Here is a 20,873-nt window from a genome sequence, read left to right as displayed (position 1 = left end):
ATACTGTACATACAGGCCATCCTGTACATTTGCCTCACAGGTAAAGTGCTGGTCACTCTGGGACTGCCTTGATTTTCCTCCACAGCCACAAAGAAGCCAACTTATTGTTTTACTTTTTGCTGAAATACCTTCATCAAAATCTTTAAAAATATCTTTGCTAATAGTGAAATAAACTAACTTTAACTTGTCAAATGTGCTGATAATCAAATTTTAGCAAAGAGCATTGTATTTTAAAAAATGGCCTCGTGCTTATTAAGGCCGTTGTTTTTTTCTTTCTTGGATTCTGCGAGAGAACGAGAGCTTAGCATGAGTCACAGGTGGAAATAATCCTCATTTGTTTTATTCTAGGCCTGCAGTCTCTCAGTTCACCCGGCCGTCTACAAAAAGCTCTGCTGTCTTTAAGCTAACGTCCTCTGATTGGCTGCCCCTCACCAACAGACTATTCTAGCAGAGACTGGGCGGGGCTTGTGTGCTCACAGCGCTGTCTGTAGTCACACTGAGACTGGACTGGGTTTGTGAATAACTGTGTTTCTGCGCATAGTTAGTTAGTTAATCGCTGAATTCATGTAACTGGTCCCATTTAAGGAATGCATCATGGTGGTTTTGAACACTGCTGTTAGTTCCATCACGTGTTTGTGTTCAAACTGAGTATGTAACAGCAGCAGTGAGGGGGCCTCAGCAGCCTGACATCAGATATTACAAACTGCTCAAAGGGAGCACGAGACTAGTCTGGGTGAGTTTGAACTCATGTGTTTCTCAGATATAATGGATGATTCAAACATAGGCCACAGGCACTGTCGGTTTTATTAATGCCGTAGGTTAACATTACTGGAAGCGTCTTTGTCTTAGCGGGACATGAGGATTGATGCTGCTTTGTAGGACACCTGTGAGGCTGGAGCCAGTAGCTGGTTAGCTTAACCTGAGCACAGGAAGTTTTTAAAAAACAAAAAAACAAAAAACATTATAGTGTCCTGCTAGCTGCTGTCTAAATCTGGAGCCTGATGGAGAGGCCTAAATTTCAAGTCAGACTTGAAGCTGCTGTTGCACACAGGGAGCCTCTAACCTGGCCCATCGCTCCCGATGGCTACATCCCCAACTCTGTGATCCGCAGCCGGAGGAGGAAGGGCAAGAAACTTTGGGATGACAGCTTCTTTCATGGTCAACGAACGGATGAATGCACCACAGGTTACAAGCAGGATAAAATCACAGATTATTTATGGTTCCAGACTGAAAATGAGAAAGAAGGTGAGCTGAAAAGAAAGAAGAGCGGACCAGAAGATGAGAGGACAAGGAAAGAAAGTAAAAAAATAGGCTGGCAAGGACGTGACGATACAAAGGAAGAAGAAACAGAGAAGAAGACAGAAAAGGAAGCTGAAAAAGCTCAAGAAAAGCTGGAGGTGATGAGAAAGAAAAAAACTGATGCAAAGAAAGAAAATGGCAAAGACGAGACGGAGAAGTTTATCCAGACTGCGAGTCCTGTGAACGAACAACCGAAACCCTCTGAGGACGCTAATGTGGCGCCTCAAAAGCAAGCAGATGATCCAACAAATGCTCCGGACTTCCTGTGAGTGTTAAAAAGTCATTCAGAACATCTCGTGGTAATCATGTAACTCATGAATTACTGGTGTGTTTATTTGAAATCTAGACCAACTTCCTGTGATGAGAAGAGAAGCAAACCTGTGAGAGAGCTGAAGACAGAAATGGAGCTCTGTGAAGTCATTCCCAAAGGTACACAGCAGTATTTGGAATATATGTTTGGGGGCAGGTGCCTAATACTCAGAGATGCTTAAAGTATCCCCACAATAAATTAACTTTAAAATATGGTTGTCAAGGCTGTGTGCAGGCAGGCAGGAGGAGAGGACCCAAAATGCAAGACTCACAGAGCCAGATGTAACTCAGAGTACTCAGCTTTTTTGCTGGAAGGCACAGAACAAAACTAACTAAACAGGGTGGCAGGTTAGCAAACAGAGCACACAGAGGAAGTGAGGATACAACGCGACAGAGACCACAGGAAAACACAGGGCTTATATACACAGGGGAGTAAACAGGGAATGAGAAACAGGAGGGAGACACAGCTGGGAGAAATTAGGCTAACGAGACAAGGGAGAAGTAAAACTGAACACACTGACATCACACATGACCATGATCCTTCAAAGTAAAACAGGAAACAAAACACACTTTACTAAGACATGGACTAGACAGAAAGAGACAGACTTGACACTGACCAAAACCTACTAAAATAATAATAACCATAATCAAAACAGTATCACTAACTAATCAGAACATAAATCATAATCCAGAAAAACACCAAAACATAAGAAACAGAAAAAGCTGGGTCAAAATGACCCAGAACCATGACAATGGCAATACTTTTTAATACGACCTGCAACTAAAGTATAATTATTTCTTTGTTTCCAGTAAAAACCTGCCGACCGTTAAGATTAGCGAGATTACATTGTCATTTTGAATCAAATCCATTGAAAGTCCATTTAATTAGAGGGGAACTGTGTCCTTATTTGTGTGACCAAAAATGTGAATGCAAATGTTTGCTGAGCACGTTTAAAGCTGCATTCTCTCTAATGGCCACCAGAGGGCGAGTCCTCTGGATGTAAAAGAAGAGAGTCTATGGAAAACCACCCACACTTGTTTTGGAACCTCAGTAATGGCTTTCCTAATGAGTTTAAACGGTCTCTGATTCCAAGTCCTATTGAAGAAATCGTGATGTTCATTTGATGATTATTGTCCCCAGTAGAGTCACACTGACACGCTGCTAGCCCACGAGCAAGCAGTATCACGAGCAAGCTACGTACTGTAGCTTGCCTCCACCAGTGTGTGAATGTGAGAGTGAATGAATAGTGGAATTGTAAAGCGCTTTGAGGGTCTCAAAAAGCGCTATATAAATGCAATCCATGATTATCATTATTATTTAATGTTACGTCAGAGAACGAAGGCTAAAACAGTCAGCAGGAGGTTTGACTAACCAGCACACGTAGGTGACATCATGTTGGCTGCGTCTGTTTATGTGACGTCTAAGCCATTACTCAAACTACTAACTCAAACTTATCTCAGGACACACTTTTTTTTTTGTTGCTCACAGTCATTTGAGGTGTTGTTGACTTTCTGCGGTCTGATGTGGTCCCACATACATCACTGCTAGCCGTTTCCCACATGGACACAGTTTAAGTCCAGATTCTTCTAAAAGTTTGTTTTTCTGTGTGACATTTGTCAGAACGCCCACTGCAAATCTCAGTTTCTACGATACATTTTTAACTGAGAGAAACAACTTTTCTATGTTAAACTGTATAAAAGCTACCAAGATGTTATTTCTGAAGTCTGAATCCCTGAGAGGAGTGTTCCCGCCTCCACCATCCTGGTTACAAAAACAGGATGTGACGAGGAGGGGCACGTCTGACTGATACCACATCCCTACTGTTAACATAGTATGTCCAAGTTTTATTAAAAAAAACTTCATATGTGTATTCAATGTGACAGGGGCCATAAAGTCAGGAGGACAGTGTCCACTGAGGCTGAGACAGAAACCTGTTTCAGAGTCTCCTGTAGAAGCAGACTGGTTTTCTCCACAGCTGTTGCCATCTAGTGGACATCACAAAGACTGCAGGCTTAAGGCATTTCCACACTGGCTTCATTTGTCCCACCCGGAAGCTCCGTCCATGTTTTCAACCATCTAAGGTCCATATGTCATTATTAATGTGTTACTATGGCAGTTTCCTTACAGTCAGTGTTCATTCACAGTGAATGATGTGAGTGAAGAGAAGGACGAGGGGCAGCCCGACCAAACAGGAAAAGTACGTTGAGAAAATGATTCCCCGTCAGAAGTATTAAAGTCAGCAATACTTCTGTGAACATCACTCCAACAAACGTCACTTGTTGGCTGATATTAATTGACTGTGATGTGCTCAGAGGAAAGAGAGCGAGCAGGAGAAAACAGCCAGAGCCGAAACAGCCAGAGCCGAAACAGCCAGAGCCGAAACAGCCAGAGCAGAAACAGCCAGAGCAGAAACAGCCAGAGCAGAACGACCAGGTAAAGTAGAGTTTTACAGGGACAAATATTGATCATTTTCACTGTTATTAAACCAACCTAAAAATGGATTCTGTGTAAAATGTAAATAAATCTAGATTGCAATGATTTGAAAATTTCATAAATCCATTTTTTATTTCCAATCAAACATGGAAAGAATACCAAATGTTTAAAATGAGAAAATGTGATACAGCAGCATGTCTTTAAATTGGCTAGAAAAGGTATGAAAAAAACAAAGGGCTTGAGAAACATTTTGCAACTAATTTGGTGAAATGGCAGCAGGTCAGTAACATTGTTGGGTAGAAAAAGAGCATCGTAGAGAGTTTCTCTGACGTAAACATGGGCTGAGGTTTACCAATCAAAGGAAACAAGAATAATTTCAGTGTGAAGACTGTGACCTTCTCATCGTATACTTAAAATCATGTGGCTCTAAGAGCAAGGCCAGAAATCAACACTGGGTGCCCCCAGAGGGCCCTCACACCATAGGCCTTGGGGACTAGTCGTGTTTTCGTGCAAATGGAGTAGGTACAGCTAATGTGGTCATAAAAATGACAAAAATCATCAAATATATCAGAAGTTCACGTCTATGCAGTTCAGATACAAGTAAAAGCCTGGCACATTCAGAATGCCTTTCCCCTCTTTTTTAACCTTTTTATGGACCTTTTCATGTTCGTAGAGCTGCAAAATGAAACCTACTCCCCACTGGTGGCTCCAGAGGATCCTCAACCACAACCAGAACCGTCACCAATCAAGGATCAAAGGTTCCTCCTTTTCTCACACAAATATGACAGCATAGCTAACCGTGTGCAGGCTGGCCTCGACGACAGAGTGCTGGCCCTCTACAAGAACTTCAAAGTCTTCAGAAAGAACTTGCCACATCTTGGAAAACTCTCTGTCCCCACTGAGCACCGTCCTTACCCTACACAGTCCCGCTGCTCTACACTTCAGGCTAATGCTGCTGAGAGCAGTTTGAAAGGTGGACTGTATAGCTCCCCTCCCCATGTGCCCTCACAGTCCATAGTTCAGGCCACTTGTCTGGGGGGAAGTCTAAGCAGTGACTTGGGTGGTGACCCAACATTTAATAGTACAGTGTCCACTGCTCAGATTCAGGGCTGCACACAGCTGCCCCAAACCTCGGGACCAAGCATGACTGAGTGGAGAACCAACCTGTACAAACTCATCTCTGTGCATGGATTCCAGTCTGCACGGGCAGCACGCTTACACGCCTCAAAGCACGCACACACGTTTCCTACTGACGTGCAGCTTGTGACAGATTTTCCCCCACTGCAGCCTCAGCTGGCAGCAGCACATCAGAGGGTGGTTCAGAAGATCAAGCTGAAAGACTCCGTGGAGACAGCCGGCGGTTGCTTCTACCGTATCATTCCAATGGCTTCCCAGCACAACTTTCTCACTGCACAGCTCTGTGGGAAGGCCCGGTATGGACTCCTGGAGTTTGATTGGACGAGGGGATGTGATGAAGAAAGTGTGCTCAGGGTGTCATCGCTCGAGTCGAGCGACCACAGAGCGGAAGATTAAAACTGTGATTGTCACATTAAACGTTAACATAATATGTGGTACATTTGTCTTTGTCTAAATGTTCACGCAGGCTGATTTTGATGCTGTTAGCTTGGTTCACTTTCTTTATCCCTACTGAAATGAATCAACACAACTTGCTCATTCCCACAGGATACATCCTATGGACTAATTGTGCTGCTTTTCCATCAAACCCGAATCTTCCACAGCAAACTCCCACCACATGCAGACACCACAGAACGGCACTATTTATGTTTCCAAGACAATATATTGGGAAGTTTTTGTCCGTTTGTCCTTGCACCATCAGCAGGTACATGCTCTGCTCTGGACTTACATTCACATCGTCAGTGACTGAAAACAGGACCTTATAGGTGTGACATTATTATCAAGTGCTACCAGATAAATAAAGGAAATATTAAGTCACAGAATAACTTGACATCCCTCATAGGATACATGTTTGACAGATTGTAGTCTAATAAGTCATTCACAGCAGTTTAAATGTGGGCAGTCATTTTTAGCCAAATACCTAAAATCCTTTTTTGGCACAACAGCAGAAATACCGAGCGGAAGATCGACATGTAGAAAGTCATCCAACAGGTGAAAGACAGAGAGCCTCAGGGACTAGACTGAACATGGCTGCACTGCTTTTACACCCAAATGTTCAAAAACTGCCAAACTGACATTTTTTGGGTCTTCGGTGCACAAGAAGGTAAACTTGGTCCATCCTCCTGACTGAAACGCTGTGACCGGCTCAGTTTGTCCACATGTTCCAAATTCTAAGTTACTTTTGAATTGAATTTATTTATTATCATTTAATAATGCCGCTGAGCTCTCATACGATAGTAGCACATAGCATGTTGGTGCTAATCACATGGTAGCACTTTATGACAATGTCACACTATTAAGCATTAGTCAGGTATTAGTAAGCGCTTAATTCATCATTTATTTATCATGACTCCTCCTTAGTATGTCATTCATAAATACAGGCATGTTTGCTAATCTGTTACAGCATTTATAGCTATCAGCATTGCTAGTAATAATCACAGTCATAATTATAGTCATAGTGATAAGTCTGTATTTATAAATGGCATACTAAGGAAGAGTAATGACATATAAATGATGAATTACACACTTACTCACCTGACTAATGATTAATAGTGTGACATTATTATATTTTTTTTTTTCTTTTTTGCCTGTCCCGTTTGGCTCTTTTGCCATCAGAATTATTGTCTAAAGGTGAAGAAAGATGCCCAACGGATTTCCTTTACCAAATGGACCATCCCAGCCTTGCCATAATGGTCTATTTGATTCACCTTTTATTGTTTATTTTATTTTCACTTGCTGAATACGGGACAGACTTGACTGGGGGAAAGAAAAACAGCGGGGAAGAGGGACGGGGATAAAGGGCAAAAAACCAAAAACCAACAGAATAAGCAGACAAAAAATACATATCGATCACCTGGATCACCTGTTGAGAAAGAAAAAGAAAACAAGCAGAAGAAAACGAGAGTAATAGAATAAACAACATCACAATGATCTATGGGAATATAACAGTAAATACTAAATATTAAACATTATGGTGCAGCACGTAAGATCGACAGCGCACAGTGTGCTTTGAGGTAGGAGCCAAAAAGGGTGTAGTTTGTGTGTGTGAGCACCCGTGTGTACACCTGTGAGCATGGACGCGCTTGTATTTAAAAGGTTCCTTCATGTAATGATCTGCTAGAGGGTGTGGGGGGGCCACAGCCCCGTCCTCCAGGGCATGAAGCAGGTATGGAGGAGATCAAGACTCCAGACATCCAGAGGCCCCCAGAACACAAGAGACCAAGGAAGACCAACATGGGGGCAGCCGCGTCACTATCCCAGAAAGAGCTGAGGAGAGCCCCAGATGAGGGGTCACTCAGCAGCCGCGGAGCAGAAGCCAGGGGGGGTTGCAGTGACGTGCCCGTGAGCTCCGCTGGCAGCCAGCTGTGCCTGAGTGACCGAGCCCCGGGCCGAGAGGCCGAGGGCACCCCGCCTCCGAAGTGGCCCGAGCGAGCCCCAGGCTCCAGGCCCCGATAAGCAGCCGCCATGGAGTGAGCCGGTGTGTACCTGGACGCCCATCCCCGGACACAAAGAACCACCAACGCACCGATGTCTGAGGGCGTCTGCCACTGGCAGGGGAAGTGGTGGGGGGAGATAGGCCTCCAAACCTTGGAGGGCCTGAGATGTCCCCAGAGAGGTGGCGTCTGATACCCAACCTGACATATAGACACAGACATACAGGCACACACAGATACAAACATCCATTCCCACCCTCATGCTCTCATATGCAATTACTCCACACTCAACCAACGTGGAGACAGACATAAAGAGACGCTGTACACACAATCACTCTCCCCAAGCGTACTCTAAGCCCCGGGTCTAGGTACCCTTGCTCCTGGAGGGGGAAACTGCACCCAGACCCAGGTGGTGTTACCCTCTTACCTGAGGTGGGGAGAAGCAGCCCGCCCCGACTCCGCAGCAGCAGGGAGGCCCCACATACCAGACCCCAGTCGGACGGCCAACTCCTCCTCTTAGCCCCCCCGCTCCAGCAGGCCGCAGAGAACGGGGGTGTAGGAAGACTCCAAACCTCCCTCCACCCGCTCATATGTAGTGTTGATGTATGTGTGTTCTAAGGTGCATTTAAAACCCAGGAGGGCATGGAGCTACCTGCCAGAGAGCAGCAGGTAAGCGCATAGCCCCTCCTGATAGCCCTCAATGTCTACGTGTATTTAAAATTGAGAGGTGGGCAACGACCCCAGGGGTGAGGTGTACACCCTGATGGTAATTTGGATTCCGTGTAGCGTGCCCACCCCCAAGGTCCTATATGTATGTGTAATGAGAGTGTGAGTAATGTGAATGTCTAAGTTGTGGGATAAAATTGAGGCACAGGCAGCCAGAAGGGGACAGAGGGGGGGGATGTCTCCCCTGCACCCTGGTGACACACCTTTACCCCAAGGCCCTGCATGTGTGGGTGATTGTGGTGGATCGGGAAGAGGGAGGCAGCCGGAGATGGGGAGGGAAGGAAGGGAGGGGCAAGTGACCCCTCCCTGGGGCCAGCTCCCCCGCTGACCCAGTAGGCACCCCCATACTCCACGACCCGCCAGGGAAAGGGGGCCCAGGCCCATCCGGACCGGGGCCCAGTGCAGCAGCGCAGCCCGGCCCCACAGAGCCCGGGACAGTCCACCTGACCTCACCACAGAGAAAACTGCACCCACCCCATCATCCACTCATCTTCCAGACTACACAAGACAATAGACGCCCATGCTGAGATCTTCCTCCACCTCTCCTGTATCTCCCCCTCCTGCAGAGAGAGTTCCTGAAGAGAGGAGAGCTCCTGCAAGGTGTAACAGCCTCCCCCACCAGTTGAAGAGCCCCCCAGGTGGCTCGATGCACCAGCGGCACCCTGCGCCAGAGCTGGGCCCCCATACACCCACCCGCCCACAACCCCGGCAACACACCAACCAGGACCCAAGCCCCCAAGGCCCGGCCAGGGTCCCAGCCCAGAGACAGAGCGCCCCCAGAACCTCACGCCCGTCCCGGACCCACCCAGGGGCAGCCAGGCTACCAGGTCAGTAACCCACGTCCGTCAGCACAGACCCTCCCCAAGCCCTGCTGCACGCAGCCACGAGGAAACCGTCACCTAAGAGCCAACAGAGCCCTTAATTGGCCATGACCGCTACCCCTGGTTGAGCCCCCCAAGGAAGATGCTCCTGGGGAACCCCGCGACGCCCTAAGCCCGTCCCTACCCCCACACCAATCACAACAGTGAAGGTGGGACCAAACTATGACCCCCCACCCCCACTAGGTGATGGAGCTGATCAAAGTAGCCCAGAGCAATTGATCTGAGGTGGTGGCAGAGGCTGTATCAAGACTAATGTAATCTAATAGATAATTTCTATATTGGTTAGAATTAAGATTATTTTTATTTTTCCAGTTCATGAGGACTGTTTTCTTGGCTATGCATAGGGCAGTGAAAACCATATGGGCTATATTCTTTCTGTAGTGACATAATCTAAGCTGCCCAACAAACACACTAAAGGGGAAGTTGGGATGTTACATTTCAGACACTTTGATAAGTCTTCACATATCTCGCGCCAAAACTTCTGAACTGGTGGACAGAACCAAAGAGCGTGGATATAATTGTCCGGTGAATTGGTTTGGCAGTGTGAGCAGTTGTTGGTAGACGTAAAGCCCATCTTGAACATCCGATGACCTGTATAGTGCACTCTATGTAGTATTTTGTATTGAATTAATTGAACACTGGGATTTCTAATTAGATGAAAGGTTTTTAAGCAAATCTGAGACCAGAAGTTTTGGTCTAAGTTAACTGATAAATCCGCTTCCCATTTTGCAATAAGAAGTGATATTGATTCATCTGTTTTAGAAAGCATTCTGTATATTTTGGAAAGTAATTTGGGGGTTTTAAGAGTAAGAAATTGAACCACACTTGGTGGTGTTTGTAGTTCAACTTGACCCGGTTTAAATTTCTTTTTTACTATGGATTTAATTTGTTGATACTCTAAAAAATCTTTTCTTGTTGATCCCATATTGTGTAACTAGTCTGTCAAATGAAATAAGTGTGACATTATTATAAAGTGATACCATTTATCCAAGTGAAAAGTGTCATTGACACTAAATGTGCCTTTATTAAGCTCTGAGCAAGAGAGACGCTCAAATACAACATCACAGGGCTATAAATATATTATAGATATATAATAGATATATTTTGAGTAGCCAAAGGCACTAAATTCATAACTAACTCATCATCAGATTATTCACTTTGCTTAGTTTCACAACACATTATGAAAGAAGGTTTAGCATCTTTAGACTGATTTCACATGGGAAATATTTGCCTCCTTCTCAGTTAGCACGCCGCTTCACCCACATTTATATTTCTACACATTTATATGTCAGTGTAAAGATGTAAAAACTCTGATGCCTCCTTTCATTCAGAGCTTAGTTGCTGGGATACAGTGAAGTGCAACATGTAAAGATCCAGGGTTTCTAGTCCTGGTTACAGGTTTAGGCCACATCACAGTTCCACAGTGGGCAGCCTGTATGTCTGCATGTTCCTGCAAACAGCATGCTCCCAGTACAGATCCAGAATCCCTCCCTGCCCTCAACTCCCCAGAATTCAAAGTCCAGTTTAATTCATCCCATGCTCCCATCCTCAGAACGTGATTCAAGGGAAAAACCAAACATCCAGTAGTGGCTGGGACTCCTCTGATCCTCAGCTCTGATGTTCCTTTTCTGAAATGCTGTGCTACTTTTATTCCAGATGTTTGTGTCCCACAAACCTTACAAAGATTCTGTTTTTGCCTCGTCAGTCCCAAAGTTAAATGGGCTGGTTCTTCCTCTGAGCACTTCACACAACATTCACCCAAACACTTGTTTCTGTCCAACATTCATTCATCATCAAGGTGGTTTTTGGAGCCTTTTTGACTGTCTCTCCACTCTGTTACATATGGAGTGGAGAGATCGTCTGATAGTCTCTCACTCAGAGAACCAATGTTACAGTGTAACCATACGTTCTCCTTGCTCAGCACTGTTTTTCCTTGAACTCTCCCACTGATGCTGTTTTTGTTTTATTATTGTTGACTCATGAACTCTGACTGAGACAAGCGTAGCCTGCAGTCGATGGATTTCTGGGTCTGTTGTGACCTGCTTGATAATTCATTGATGCACTCTTAATGTAATTTTGGTGAGCTGCTTACTTTTGATAGTTTCCAGGTTTTCTCCACATGTGGATCATGGCTCTGACTGTGGGCTTTGTAAATCCTGTCAGACTGATAGACGTCAGTTGTTGTGTTCCTCAGCTGTTTCTTTAGATCGGGGCATGGCGCGTTGCTCTGTGAGATCGTCACTTTTTAGATCTTTTTTTAGATTCAAGTGTGACATTAATAAGACCCGTCGTGGCTGATGAAACTGAACTCGGCTCGTTACTTTTTTCCCCATTAATAAAGTAACATTTAAAAACTGCATTTTGCCTTTACTCGAGTTATCATTGTCTAATATTAAATTGTGTCTGATGATCTGAAATGTGTGTGATAAAAAAAATAAGGAGCAGATACTTTTTCACAGCACTGTAACTTTATTGCTTCTTGATGACGACCTTTTGTTTTGAACAGTCGGCGCTGTGGAAACATTACTGAGTACAACAGTATTCTATGTTATTCATACAGAAATTAAAGCTGAAAACAAATATGGCTAATATGACCTCTCATTGTCTCAGGAGGTTTAAATTAGATATAATATGCAACAAAAACCTATAAAAAGAACATTGAATCACATGAACACTGGATACATGATGCAGAGTGAAGACTGCTGCATGTAAGGCAGGTGTGCAGTTTGTAGGCAAAATGAGATCACACTTAGTAAATCACTGTAAAATCATTAACACGTTGGAAAAACAAATTGTGATATATGTGGGGTACAGCAAGTTGCAGTGTAAACCTTCTATGTGCCGCTAACCTGACGTCTGCGAGCTGATGAGTCCTCTTCAGTACTTAAACCTTCAAACCAATTCATCAATGTGATTTCAGATATTTATAAAGTAGTCGTGACACACAGATTCCATAAATATAACAGAGATGCTCTAATAATCAATCTACTGTCAATATTACATAATGATCTAAATCCAGAAATATAACGTAACAGGTGAGTCAGGACGAAGGTCGTCACCACAGCATGACAGTCTTCATCATTACAAAAACTGGGAACTTTTCTAATCACATGTTTTCTTGTTTGATGATGCAGTGCGTGTCCAGCTTTGGGGAGTCACTCTCTTCAAGCATCGCTCACAAAAGCTCACAGTTCATCCCCATCATCGGCTTCCGGCAGGGATGCACTGATCTGTCTGATACGGGAAGCTTCCTCTCTGCTCTGTGTCGTTTTTAATTCTCCTCAAACTTACAGCTCTGCATCACACCATCACTGAACGTCGACTGATGTGAGAAAGCATAAAAGTCAGTCTCTGACATACATCAGTAAGCACAGGATGGATATCAGTGCATCCCTGTGACCAGCAAAGCACTACACAGGACAACAGGCCAGGACAGTGAAAACGTGCAGGGACTGGAGCTGCAGTCATATTAAAACCCACACACACTCCACATGTGCATTACTCCCAGTGTTAAAGGTGGCACTCCCTGAAGCCCAGTGTGTGGAGGAAATATACCCTCTGCTAATGAGGTAGGAACCACGCTCTTAGAATAAAGCAAACCTCCTCAGCTGGATGGCAACAAATGGGTGTGCCAAAGTGAACATAAGCGTGAACTGAAATTTTGCAGTCCACCTTAAAGATGCTGTGTATCTGCTTGTGAGGATCGACAGCAGATGTGGATGAAACGGTCGGAGCTTTGGGAACAAATGATTAGACAAAGGCAGAATTTTAGCAGCAGTACTGACAGACTGATATCAGCCAGCACTGGTGCTGTTAAGTGTTGACAACAACGTCTGAAGGCCACTGCGTGTTTCTTACTGAACGTGGCTCAGGTTCCACGAGGTTCTCTGCATGAGAACGCACAGGAACCGAGAAAGCGGGGACTCTCAGTGAGCGGATAATAGCAGCCAGTTTAGCAGCTTTCTACAACCCTGACCACAAGTCCTGACCTCATGCAGCAAACAGTCAGCAGATCAACATTAGATGGAGCTCAGGTTGCGACTGCCTGCATGCTCTGGGGCCCCGCCCTCAGCCAGGAAGACCTATCTGGCGTCATTGAGCTGCCGGGCCACCGTCAGGATCTCCTTGGCTCCTTTGCTGAGCAGTAAGTCGGCCAGTTCGATGCCGAGCTTCTCGGCCTCGTCCTGGACGGCACCCGGGATCTTGTTGGCCGTGACTCCTACTCTCTGGACCTGCTCGTCCACCTTTTCCGAGCTCTGTGGCACAAACGCACGTTATTATGAAAACAGGTTCCTATATGCAACGAAGGTAACGTGGCAGAAACACACGCTGCACGCAGCTCTTACCTGGGCCCCTGCAGCGATGCTGACCTGCATGGTTTCCTTCAGGCTGTTGGAGCCATCCAGACTGTATACCGCCCCCGTCAGGTACAGCTGGGAAACATACGGGAATACTCCGGGTTACTCACACATTCAAACAATAAGCTTTTAAAATCAGATCAGAGCGGGCCACTGCTGCAGAGTCAGATAGGACTTGGTTTTGTCTCAATATGCACGTGACTGTTAATTATTTAAGGATATTCATCAGTCACAGTTAAACTTCTGATTATCATATCCCTGCATTTATAGTTCTGTCATTTTGCAGAAGCCTGCTGAGGCCCAGCATGCAACGCCCATCTGTGACCTGAAGCACGCCACTGCATCAATAGAACCTAAAACACTGTGAAGCCACAGCAGATACAACAGAGCAGATTTCTTTGTTAGTAGATGAATTAAACTGAGCTGGAACCATAGCAGCACAAACTATTACGCTGTTGGATATCATCATGAGTTCATTATTGATACTGTGACTATTTGTCACTTGGTGCCAATAGTCTGTTTGTTGAGACTCAGCAGAGCAGAGTGGCAGGAAATACTCCCACAGATGCTACGAGCGGCAGATACAGGGCTGGATCTGTGACTAACAACACTATCAGCGCTGTGCCACAGTCACTAACAGCAGCACAGCACACTCTTACCTGGGAGTCCTTTACTTGGGTGTGCACAGCCACTGGGACACTACAGCCACCCTCCTGCAAAAATAATACACAAATAAATTATAGAATCATCACAGATTCACACAAAATGAACATGAGTGTGTGTGTGTGTGTGTGTGTACCAGGCGTCTGAGGAAGGCTCTTTCAGCTATGCAGCGCAGCACAGTGTCAGGGTCATGGAGGATGGACACCATTTCTAGGATGTCTGCGTCTCTGGCCCGAACCTCCACTGCCAGCGCCCCCTTAAAAACACACACACACCTTATTGGGAGCCATGAACAAGCACCCACTCTGTGGATTCCTGACTTTTCCACTCGGCCCTTCCTACCTGTCCCACAGCATACATACAGTCTTCGGGCTCCAGGATCTACCGGGGGGAAAGAATCACACTGTAAGACTAGAAGTGCCACCCACAGGCTTCATATAACCACACAGCGTACCTGGCTGATGCGGCTTTCCCAGCCCATCCTCCTGAGGCCGGCAGCAGCCAGGATAATGGCAGCAAAGTCATTCTTCTCATCCAGCTTCTTCAGCCGTGTATTCAGGTTCCCACGCTGAACACTGCAGCTCAGGAAAAGCCCACCAAACCCAGAAACTGCCCACTCAAAACCCACTGGATAACAACCATCATCATCATCATCATCACAAGCACAGTGTGATCACAGTTTGGGACTGTTAGCAGTTGGATATATTTCCTAAACATCAGCTGATGTTAGCCTGTAGCTGTGTACTTGTTTAGCCTGACTCTGTTCACACACTAGTTAAAACCATTAAAGGGGACTGGCTGAGCCCGTTTCCAGCTCCACGTTCTGGGCCTCCACTAGAGCAGCTTTATTCTGTCTGCTCAACGTCCTGAACCCCACCAAGAGGCAGGCTCGAGTGCTTGTGACCTGCACTCCTGCTTCTGTAATAAAACAGAGCAGTCTGCGCTTTTACCATGTAGCAGTATTGGGAGCACGTTTATCCTCATAATGTGAAACATTCAATACGGTAACACTACAAAGCAACCACACGGGAGAAAATGATCATTTACCCAGAGGATTATGGCTGCTTATGGTGTAGTAACATCCAGGTAATTACTGTATTCTAATTAGCCATTATGGTGTTGAGACAGCAGAGAGTTGTGTGTATTGGGAGCTGGTTTCCTCTGTGCAAAGCAGGAACAGCGCGAACGCTCTCAGGAAGGATACGATGTCTTTGAAGTCCAGGTGGGGGAATCTCTTCTTCAGCTGAGCAGCTCGGCGCAGCGAGCTGGTGCCAATCACACTGCACAAACGAAGTCAAGTGGTTAGACGTGAGGAAAGTGTAAGCAGATAAATGAATGAGGTCTCTCTGACCGCACCTGTTCTCTGGCAGCGTGTCCAGAGACTTCCCTGCATTGCTCGGATGTAGGACCACTGCATCGTGGGGGTTTTCTCTCCTGTAAAACGCACAGATGACAACCACAAATACTGCGACTTACTGTCAGTCCAAACTGTCCCGACAAAGGACAAGCTGGTGCTCCACACACTGTGGCACCTTTGGTACACATAATCCTCGAAATAACTCATTTTTCATCGATTTTAAACTGGCACAATGTAACTGTACACACTATACCCTTCACCCTGTGAATCAAAAGCATGAAGTGGACCCTTTGAGTCATAAAAAGTTATCTAAGAGCAGAACGATTTCGATTACCCGTGTGGAGACCACGAGGTGCCGGGTGTACTGAAATCATTCTGAAAAGAGTAAATGCTTCAAAAGTAACTGTAAGAGGCAGAAGTCCTTCTGTGAGTGTGTGAGCGACTTACTTCAGCACAGCTCCGATGGTGAATCCTGGAGGCAGAGTGGTGGGAAGGTCTTTGAGGGAGTGAACAACCAGATCGACCCTGAAGCACACACAGGAAATGCACTTGCATGTATGAGCTCCACAATGCAGCCATTTATGCAGCAACCAGAGCCCACCTGCTACGTCTGAGGCTCTAATCAAAGTCCGCATGCATTTCACATGCTCCTGTGGACTAACACCACACAGCTTTTCTGTATTTACTGTTGCAAAACTCTTGCAAAACTAGCAGGTTGCTATACTGGTATTACGCTTCTTCTTTTTTTAACCATTAAAATGTGCACATTTTACAGGCTGCTGAGTAACTACAGTAAAGATTTCGAGCTGAGCGCTTCTGAAGAAGAGAAAATAAGAAGGAACTGTGAAGCAGTGTCAGCGGTCACACTTACTCATTCCTCTCCAGTGCATTCTCCAGCTCTTTGGTGAACAAGCTCTTCTCACCAATCTGCAGGAGACAGATTTCCGTTAACTGCTTCACATTTATCGAGAACCTCTTTTTTCTTCCCGGAATGAGCACAAGTCAGAATTCCATGCAGCGTTTGGTCTGCACTGTTGCTCATGAAGCAGTGACCTTATGTGAGCGCTGACATGACTGTGTAGGTGGCAGCAGTCATGTCCGTTACACTCCCTGAAAGGCCTTACCTTTGACAAAGCAGTATCGAGGATTTTGTCTCCTGTTGTTGACATGGCAACTGGAACACAAAAGATTAGATCATAAGAAGAGCTGACAGTAACTCATGCCGCACTTTTCCCACCCTATAAGACAGGGCAGTGAACACACCGTCTAATGCTACGGACTGGGGACTGGTAACAAATGTAAAGACCAAAATGTTACCGTTAATCCTGTTTTTCAGCTGTTAGTAATTTAGGAACAAGTTTCAAATCCTCGAATGAGAGAACTTTTTTCTGAGCGTCAAAAACCTGAAAAATACTGGCTCTCCTTACTGAGAGGGATCCCTGTGAGCACAAAGCAGCAGGCATCTATGCAATGTTTGGGCATCATGTAAAACCATTTTTTTCCTGCTGAACAGCTTTAATGTTGACTTCTTGCAGTGGGTGGGTGGACGAAAACAGAAAAAGTAGAGTTGCTGAATTTGGTACGTGGTGGTATCGATTAAATGTGCAGATTAGACTTGAACCGACCGTGCTGACTCAAATCAGCGTATAAACGCTGCTGCATCCGTTTTGTGTTGGTTCAGTCTCCAGAAAAACCAAAAAACCCAGGAGGAAGTACTGAACATGAAAGTGGGCTGACGGTCAGCAAACACTGAAATACTTTTTTACATTTCAGTTATTGCTTTCTGAAAAGTTACAATTCCTCTTTATTCCTTTTTATTTTAATCAGAATTAAAAAAGAGGAATAAAACTGGCATTTTAAACATGGTGATATTCTGGGCCAATCACAATCACTATCAGTGCACGCCGCCTTTTAATAGGACGATATATTCAAAATCACTGTTTGTTCTATGTAATATGACGGATTTATTTTTTAAAATAATTCCTGGTTTTTAGTTTCCATCTCGTTTCCACACTGTGGCTAAGAGGCGCAGCAACAGTCTAACCAGACTGTTGCTCACATTCAGGTTCAGTGAAGTTTTTCTGGAAACACACGAGGTCACCAGCTGCTTTGAACAAACACACAAACTTCAGTGTGTTCAGTGCAGTGAGGATGGAGTGACAGCGTGGACAGATTCTGACTCAATTTTAAGACCTAAGCTGTAAGAACATGTGAATAATCCACTCACTCTGCACTCTGATCAGGAATAGAAACATGGAGACAGAGCTACAAACGCTGTACAGACAGAGGGGCTGCCTTCTTACCGATTTCTAAGTGGATGTCAGGGTACAGCTCTTTCAACTTTTCGGCCACGCTGTCCGTCTGGATGCGAGCCAGCTGCAACAGAAGATCAACTCATTGCATTCTGTGTCCTTTCACACTTATTAAATCAGTAGAGCAGACCGGAGGACAGACAGTTATCATAAAAACACACTCGTCAGTTTTATCTCTGTGGAGCTCCAGACGGTTTTCAAATCAGATAATTCACAACCGACAGTCGGGGATCTGTAAGTTCAGCTTTACATTAGAGTCAAACCTGCCTGAATTTAAAGCTCCTGATTGGATAATAATGTAATACTCACCTGGCTCTTGCGGGTTCCCACTCGAATGACTCGGCTAACTTTGCCGTTTCCATCCTGCCGGAACATAAAACCAGATCAGCCACAAGATTCTACAAACACTCACTCTCTCCCACTTCCAAGATGTATTCCTGATATGTTCAATCAGCACAACACAGTTACACTTTCTGACTTAAAATACGAATGAATGATCCCTCTCTGCTGGCCTCACCCTGATGTACTTGTAAGGTCCTTCCTCCATGGTCCACACTGAGCTTCTGCACTGTAGAGGCTATTGTGTGCACTGTGTGTCTGGGACTGACTGCTGCGTCCTGGTAAGGAGCTTTGCTGAGGTCATATAGCCTCTTGATACTAAACAGTGTCCTTTCTTATTGGACCCAGCTGACTCCTCCCCCACTAAGGACCTCCACCCCACGTATCTCTGGTTCCCACAGATAAGTGTGTCTTTTCAATGAGTCCGTTACAAAAGGCAGTTTAGGAGGGTCTTGGTTACAAGGTGTGGTCACAGGGAAGAGTGTGAGTGGAAACGTTACCCTTCAAACACAGGCCACAACCACAGTTACAGAAATATCCAGATAACACTGCTGGCTGTTTTTAATCAGAGGCTGTAATAAATGCACAGATGCAAACACTGGTCAGAGTAAAAACTGAGCTTAAACACGTCACTGGAAGTCTTTATTTCGTTGTGATCCTGGTCAGACTTGGCCTACAGTTTAATAGCAGTGGCTGGGTAAAACAAAGTAATACTTACTTGAGTGGGAGTATTCTGTATTTGCTAATATGCTGTTTAAAACTAAAAATACTGTTTAATAAAAATAAATGATAATCTTCAGTAGCACCAGCACACCAGATTTTTGATTTGACTGGTTTTCTTTTGACTGGATGACTTATTATACAGGTTTTTAATTATTAATTAAAATAGCTGATAATTCACTAATTTTTGTACACGCTACATGCAGATTACATCATTAAAACTATTATTCTTACTATTAAATCTGAATTATTTGTGACATTTTCTTTCTTTTTACTCATTTATTTTTCACCTGACCCGTGCATGTCTCAGACATAACCCTGGGCATTACGAAGGGTAAAACAAAGACTGGGTTTTCAGCCGTCTGTCCGAAAACTGCATTCAAAAATCGATTCATCTGACATGTATTTACTCAGCGCCTTTATAAACATACCTGTTATAGTGTAGCCGAGGTTAGCAGGTGGCAAACATCCATTCGGCACCAGTGACAAAGAATAGCTAACTGTCATTTTAATAAAATGCTGAACTTTTCAATGCGTTCACCTCCAAGTTTAACACATTTATCAACGTAACTCCGAGGCGGGAGCAAAATCCGTACTGCGCATTTCATGAGGGGAGAATATAAAAGCTAAACAGCTAGCTTAGGTGAACTCAGTGTCTGTGAGTTACTTCACTCTGAGAGGGGAAAACAGTGGCGGTGGGGTTTTTCGGTGTCATTAGCTAACACACTGAACTGTAGCGTTAGCAAATGAACAAGCACCCAGCCTGTAAGGTTAGCGTTCAGTGTTTAAGTGTCAGCGGTCAGTCAGCACTCTGTTTGGCGGCCTGCTTTTATCCAATGCTGACCTTAACGTTCCCAAATCAAACTAAAGCATCTAGCTTTTTACAGCTACTATCTGTCACGTTTGACACCGCCCCCTGTCCAATAGAGAGCACAATCCGCAGACAAGCACAAATGTCAGCCAATCAACGAGCCCTACGTGATGACGAAACGTACACACAATGGGTGAGCGCTGAATGAGCAGCATGTCCACCGGGAAGATCTGACTGAACAGTGAAGAAAACCAACCTGAGAACTAGCTTCTTCCGACATGTCGGTGATTCGGTTTACTCTGCTGGTGTTGCACGAATCAGCAGCGTGTTTTCTGGACACAGAGACTATTAGAAACAGCTAAACTCCTGGATGAACTTCGAGCACTCGTCTCAAACAGCTCCGCGTATGAATGAGCGTGGTGGCTATGATGTCATCGGACCGGCTAGAGGTCATTTCCTGGTCCCGCCTGTCCTTTCTGCTTCTGCGGGCGTGGGTGTTCACATCCACGACTTCAAGTGTGAATATGCTGGAAGTTTAAAAGAAACAAAATTATTATTGTTTAAGAAGGGAAAGCGCAATAATTGACTTCCGGCTGCTAAATATCGGCCAGTAGTATTAGAATGATTACTTTAAAAGTTGTCGTCTTGTGTCATGTTTTTGTGATCTGACGACGTGGCCATAAGAAACAAAACCTGTCTGTCAACTTTGGACTTGTATGCCAACTACCACACACCTGTAGGCTTATCCAGTGAGTCCGTGAAAACATAATGTCGGAGGTAGGACTGGGAGTAAATAAATTACACTCATATTCTTACATTGTTACTGTATAATTTAATGGAACAGTGAGATATCTGTTGATTAAAAAAATCAACGCAGTCCGATAAATACAGGATCGCGCGTGTTCCTCTTCCCTTTGTTTAAATGGTGACACCTAGTGACCAAAATAAGTTACTGCAACACTGTGATGTGTGTAGTTTTTCGTGCTAGGGGTCTAAAATGAGAACAATTTTTTCCTCTCCCCCTGGGTGAAAGACGTATCGATGTGTTCACACTCCAGTGACGCAATCAGACAACAGTATCCTGCCCAAGGATAC

General features: G+C 44.9%; 2 protein-coding genes across 7 annotated transcripts; one reads left to right on the top strand and one right to left on the bottom strand.

The window, feature by feature from the left end:
- The first annotated feature begins 322 nt into the window (after positions 1-322).
- LOC102080743 (translation initiation factor IF-2) lies at positions 323-5,610 on the top strand. 4 transcript variants are annotated; one of them, XM_025897933.1, is made up of 6 exons: positions 325-733; positions 1,227-1,564; positions 1,646-1,728; positions 3,754-3,806; positions 3,922-4,042; positions 4,716-5,610. In XM_025897933.1, the coding sequence occupies exons 2-6, from the start codon at positions 1,401-1,403 to the stop codon at positions 5,573-5,575; spliced, it is 1,281 nt and encodes a 426-aa protein (XP_025753718.1). In that variant the 5' UTR covers positions 325-733; positions 1,227-1,400; the 3' UTR covers positions 5,576-5,610. The 4 variants fall into 4 exon arrangements, with proteins under 4 accessions (XP_005462498.1, XP_025753718.1, XP_013121073.1 ...); XM_013265620.3 differs by having other exon boundaries at positions 328-1,564; positions 4,716-4,800; positions 5,330-5,517; XM_013265619.3 differs by having other exon boundaries at positions 325-1,564.
- Positions 5,611-11,664: 6,054 nt separating this feature from the next.
- LOC100696491 (porphobilinogen deaminase) lies at positions 11,665-20,541 on the bottom strand. Of its 3 annotated transcripts, XM_003457600.5 has the most exons (15): positions 20,035-20,539; positions 18,426-18,748; positions 18,218-18,271; positions 17,900-17,972; positions 16,721-16,770; positions 16,468-16,523; positions 16,044-16,121; positions 15,596-15,673; positions 15,444-15,519; positions 14,694-14,807; positions 14,582-14,620; positions 14,376-14,495; positions 14,236-14,289; positions 13,565-13,651; positions 11,665-13,474 (listed from the first exon to the last, which is right to left on the bottom strand). In XM_003457600.5, exons 2-15 carry the CDS (start codon positions 18,453-18,455, stop codon positions 13,301-13,303), a joined length of 1,083 nt encoding a protein of 360 aa, XP_003457648.1. In that variant the 5' UTR covers positions 18,456-18,748; positions 20,035-20,539; the 3' UTR covers positions 11,665-13,300. The 3 variants fall into 3 exon arrangements, with proteins under 3 accessions (XP_003457648.1, XP_005462496.1, XP_005462497.1); XM_005462439.4 differs by lacking the exon at positions 18,426-18,748 and having other exon boundaries at positions 20,035-20,541; XM_005462440.4 differs by lacking the exons at positions 18,426-18,748; positions 20,035-20,539 and adding an exon at positions 19,399-19,926.
- Positions 20,542-20,873: the final 332 nt, after the last annotated feature.

Source organism: Oreochromis niloticus, linkage group LG14 (assembly GCF_001858045.2).
Source record: "Oreochromis niloticus isolate F11D_XX linkage group LG14, O_niloticus_UMD_NMBU, whole genome shotgun sequence".
In the NCBI taxonomy this organism is placed as follows: Eukaryota; Metazoa; Chordata; class Actinopteri; order Cichliformes; family Cichlidae; genus Oreochromis; species Oreochromis niloticus.
This window is presented reverse-complemented; position numbering and strand designations above follow the sequence as displayed.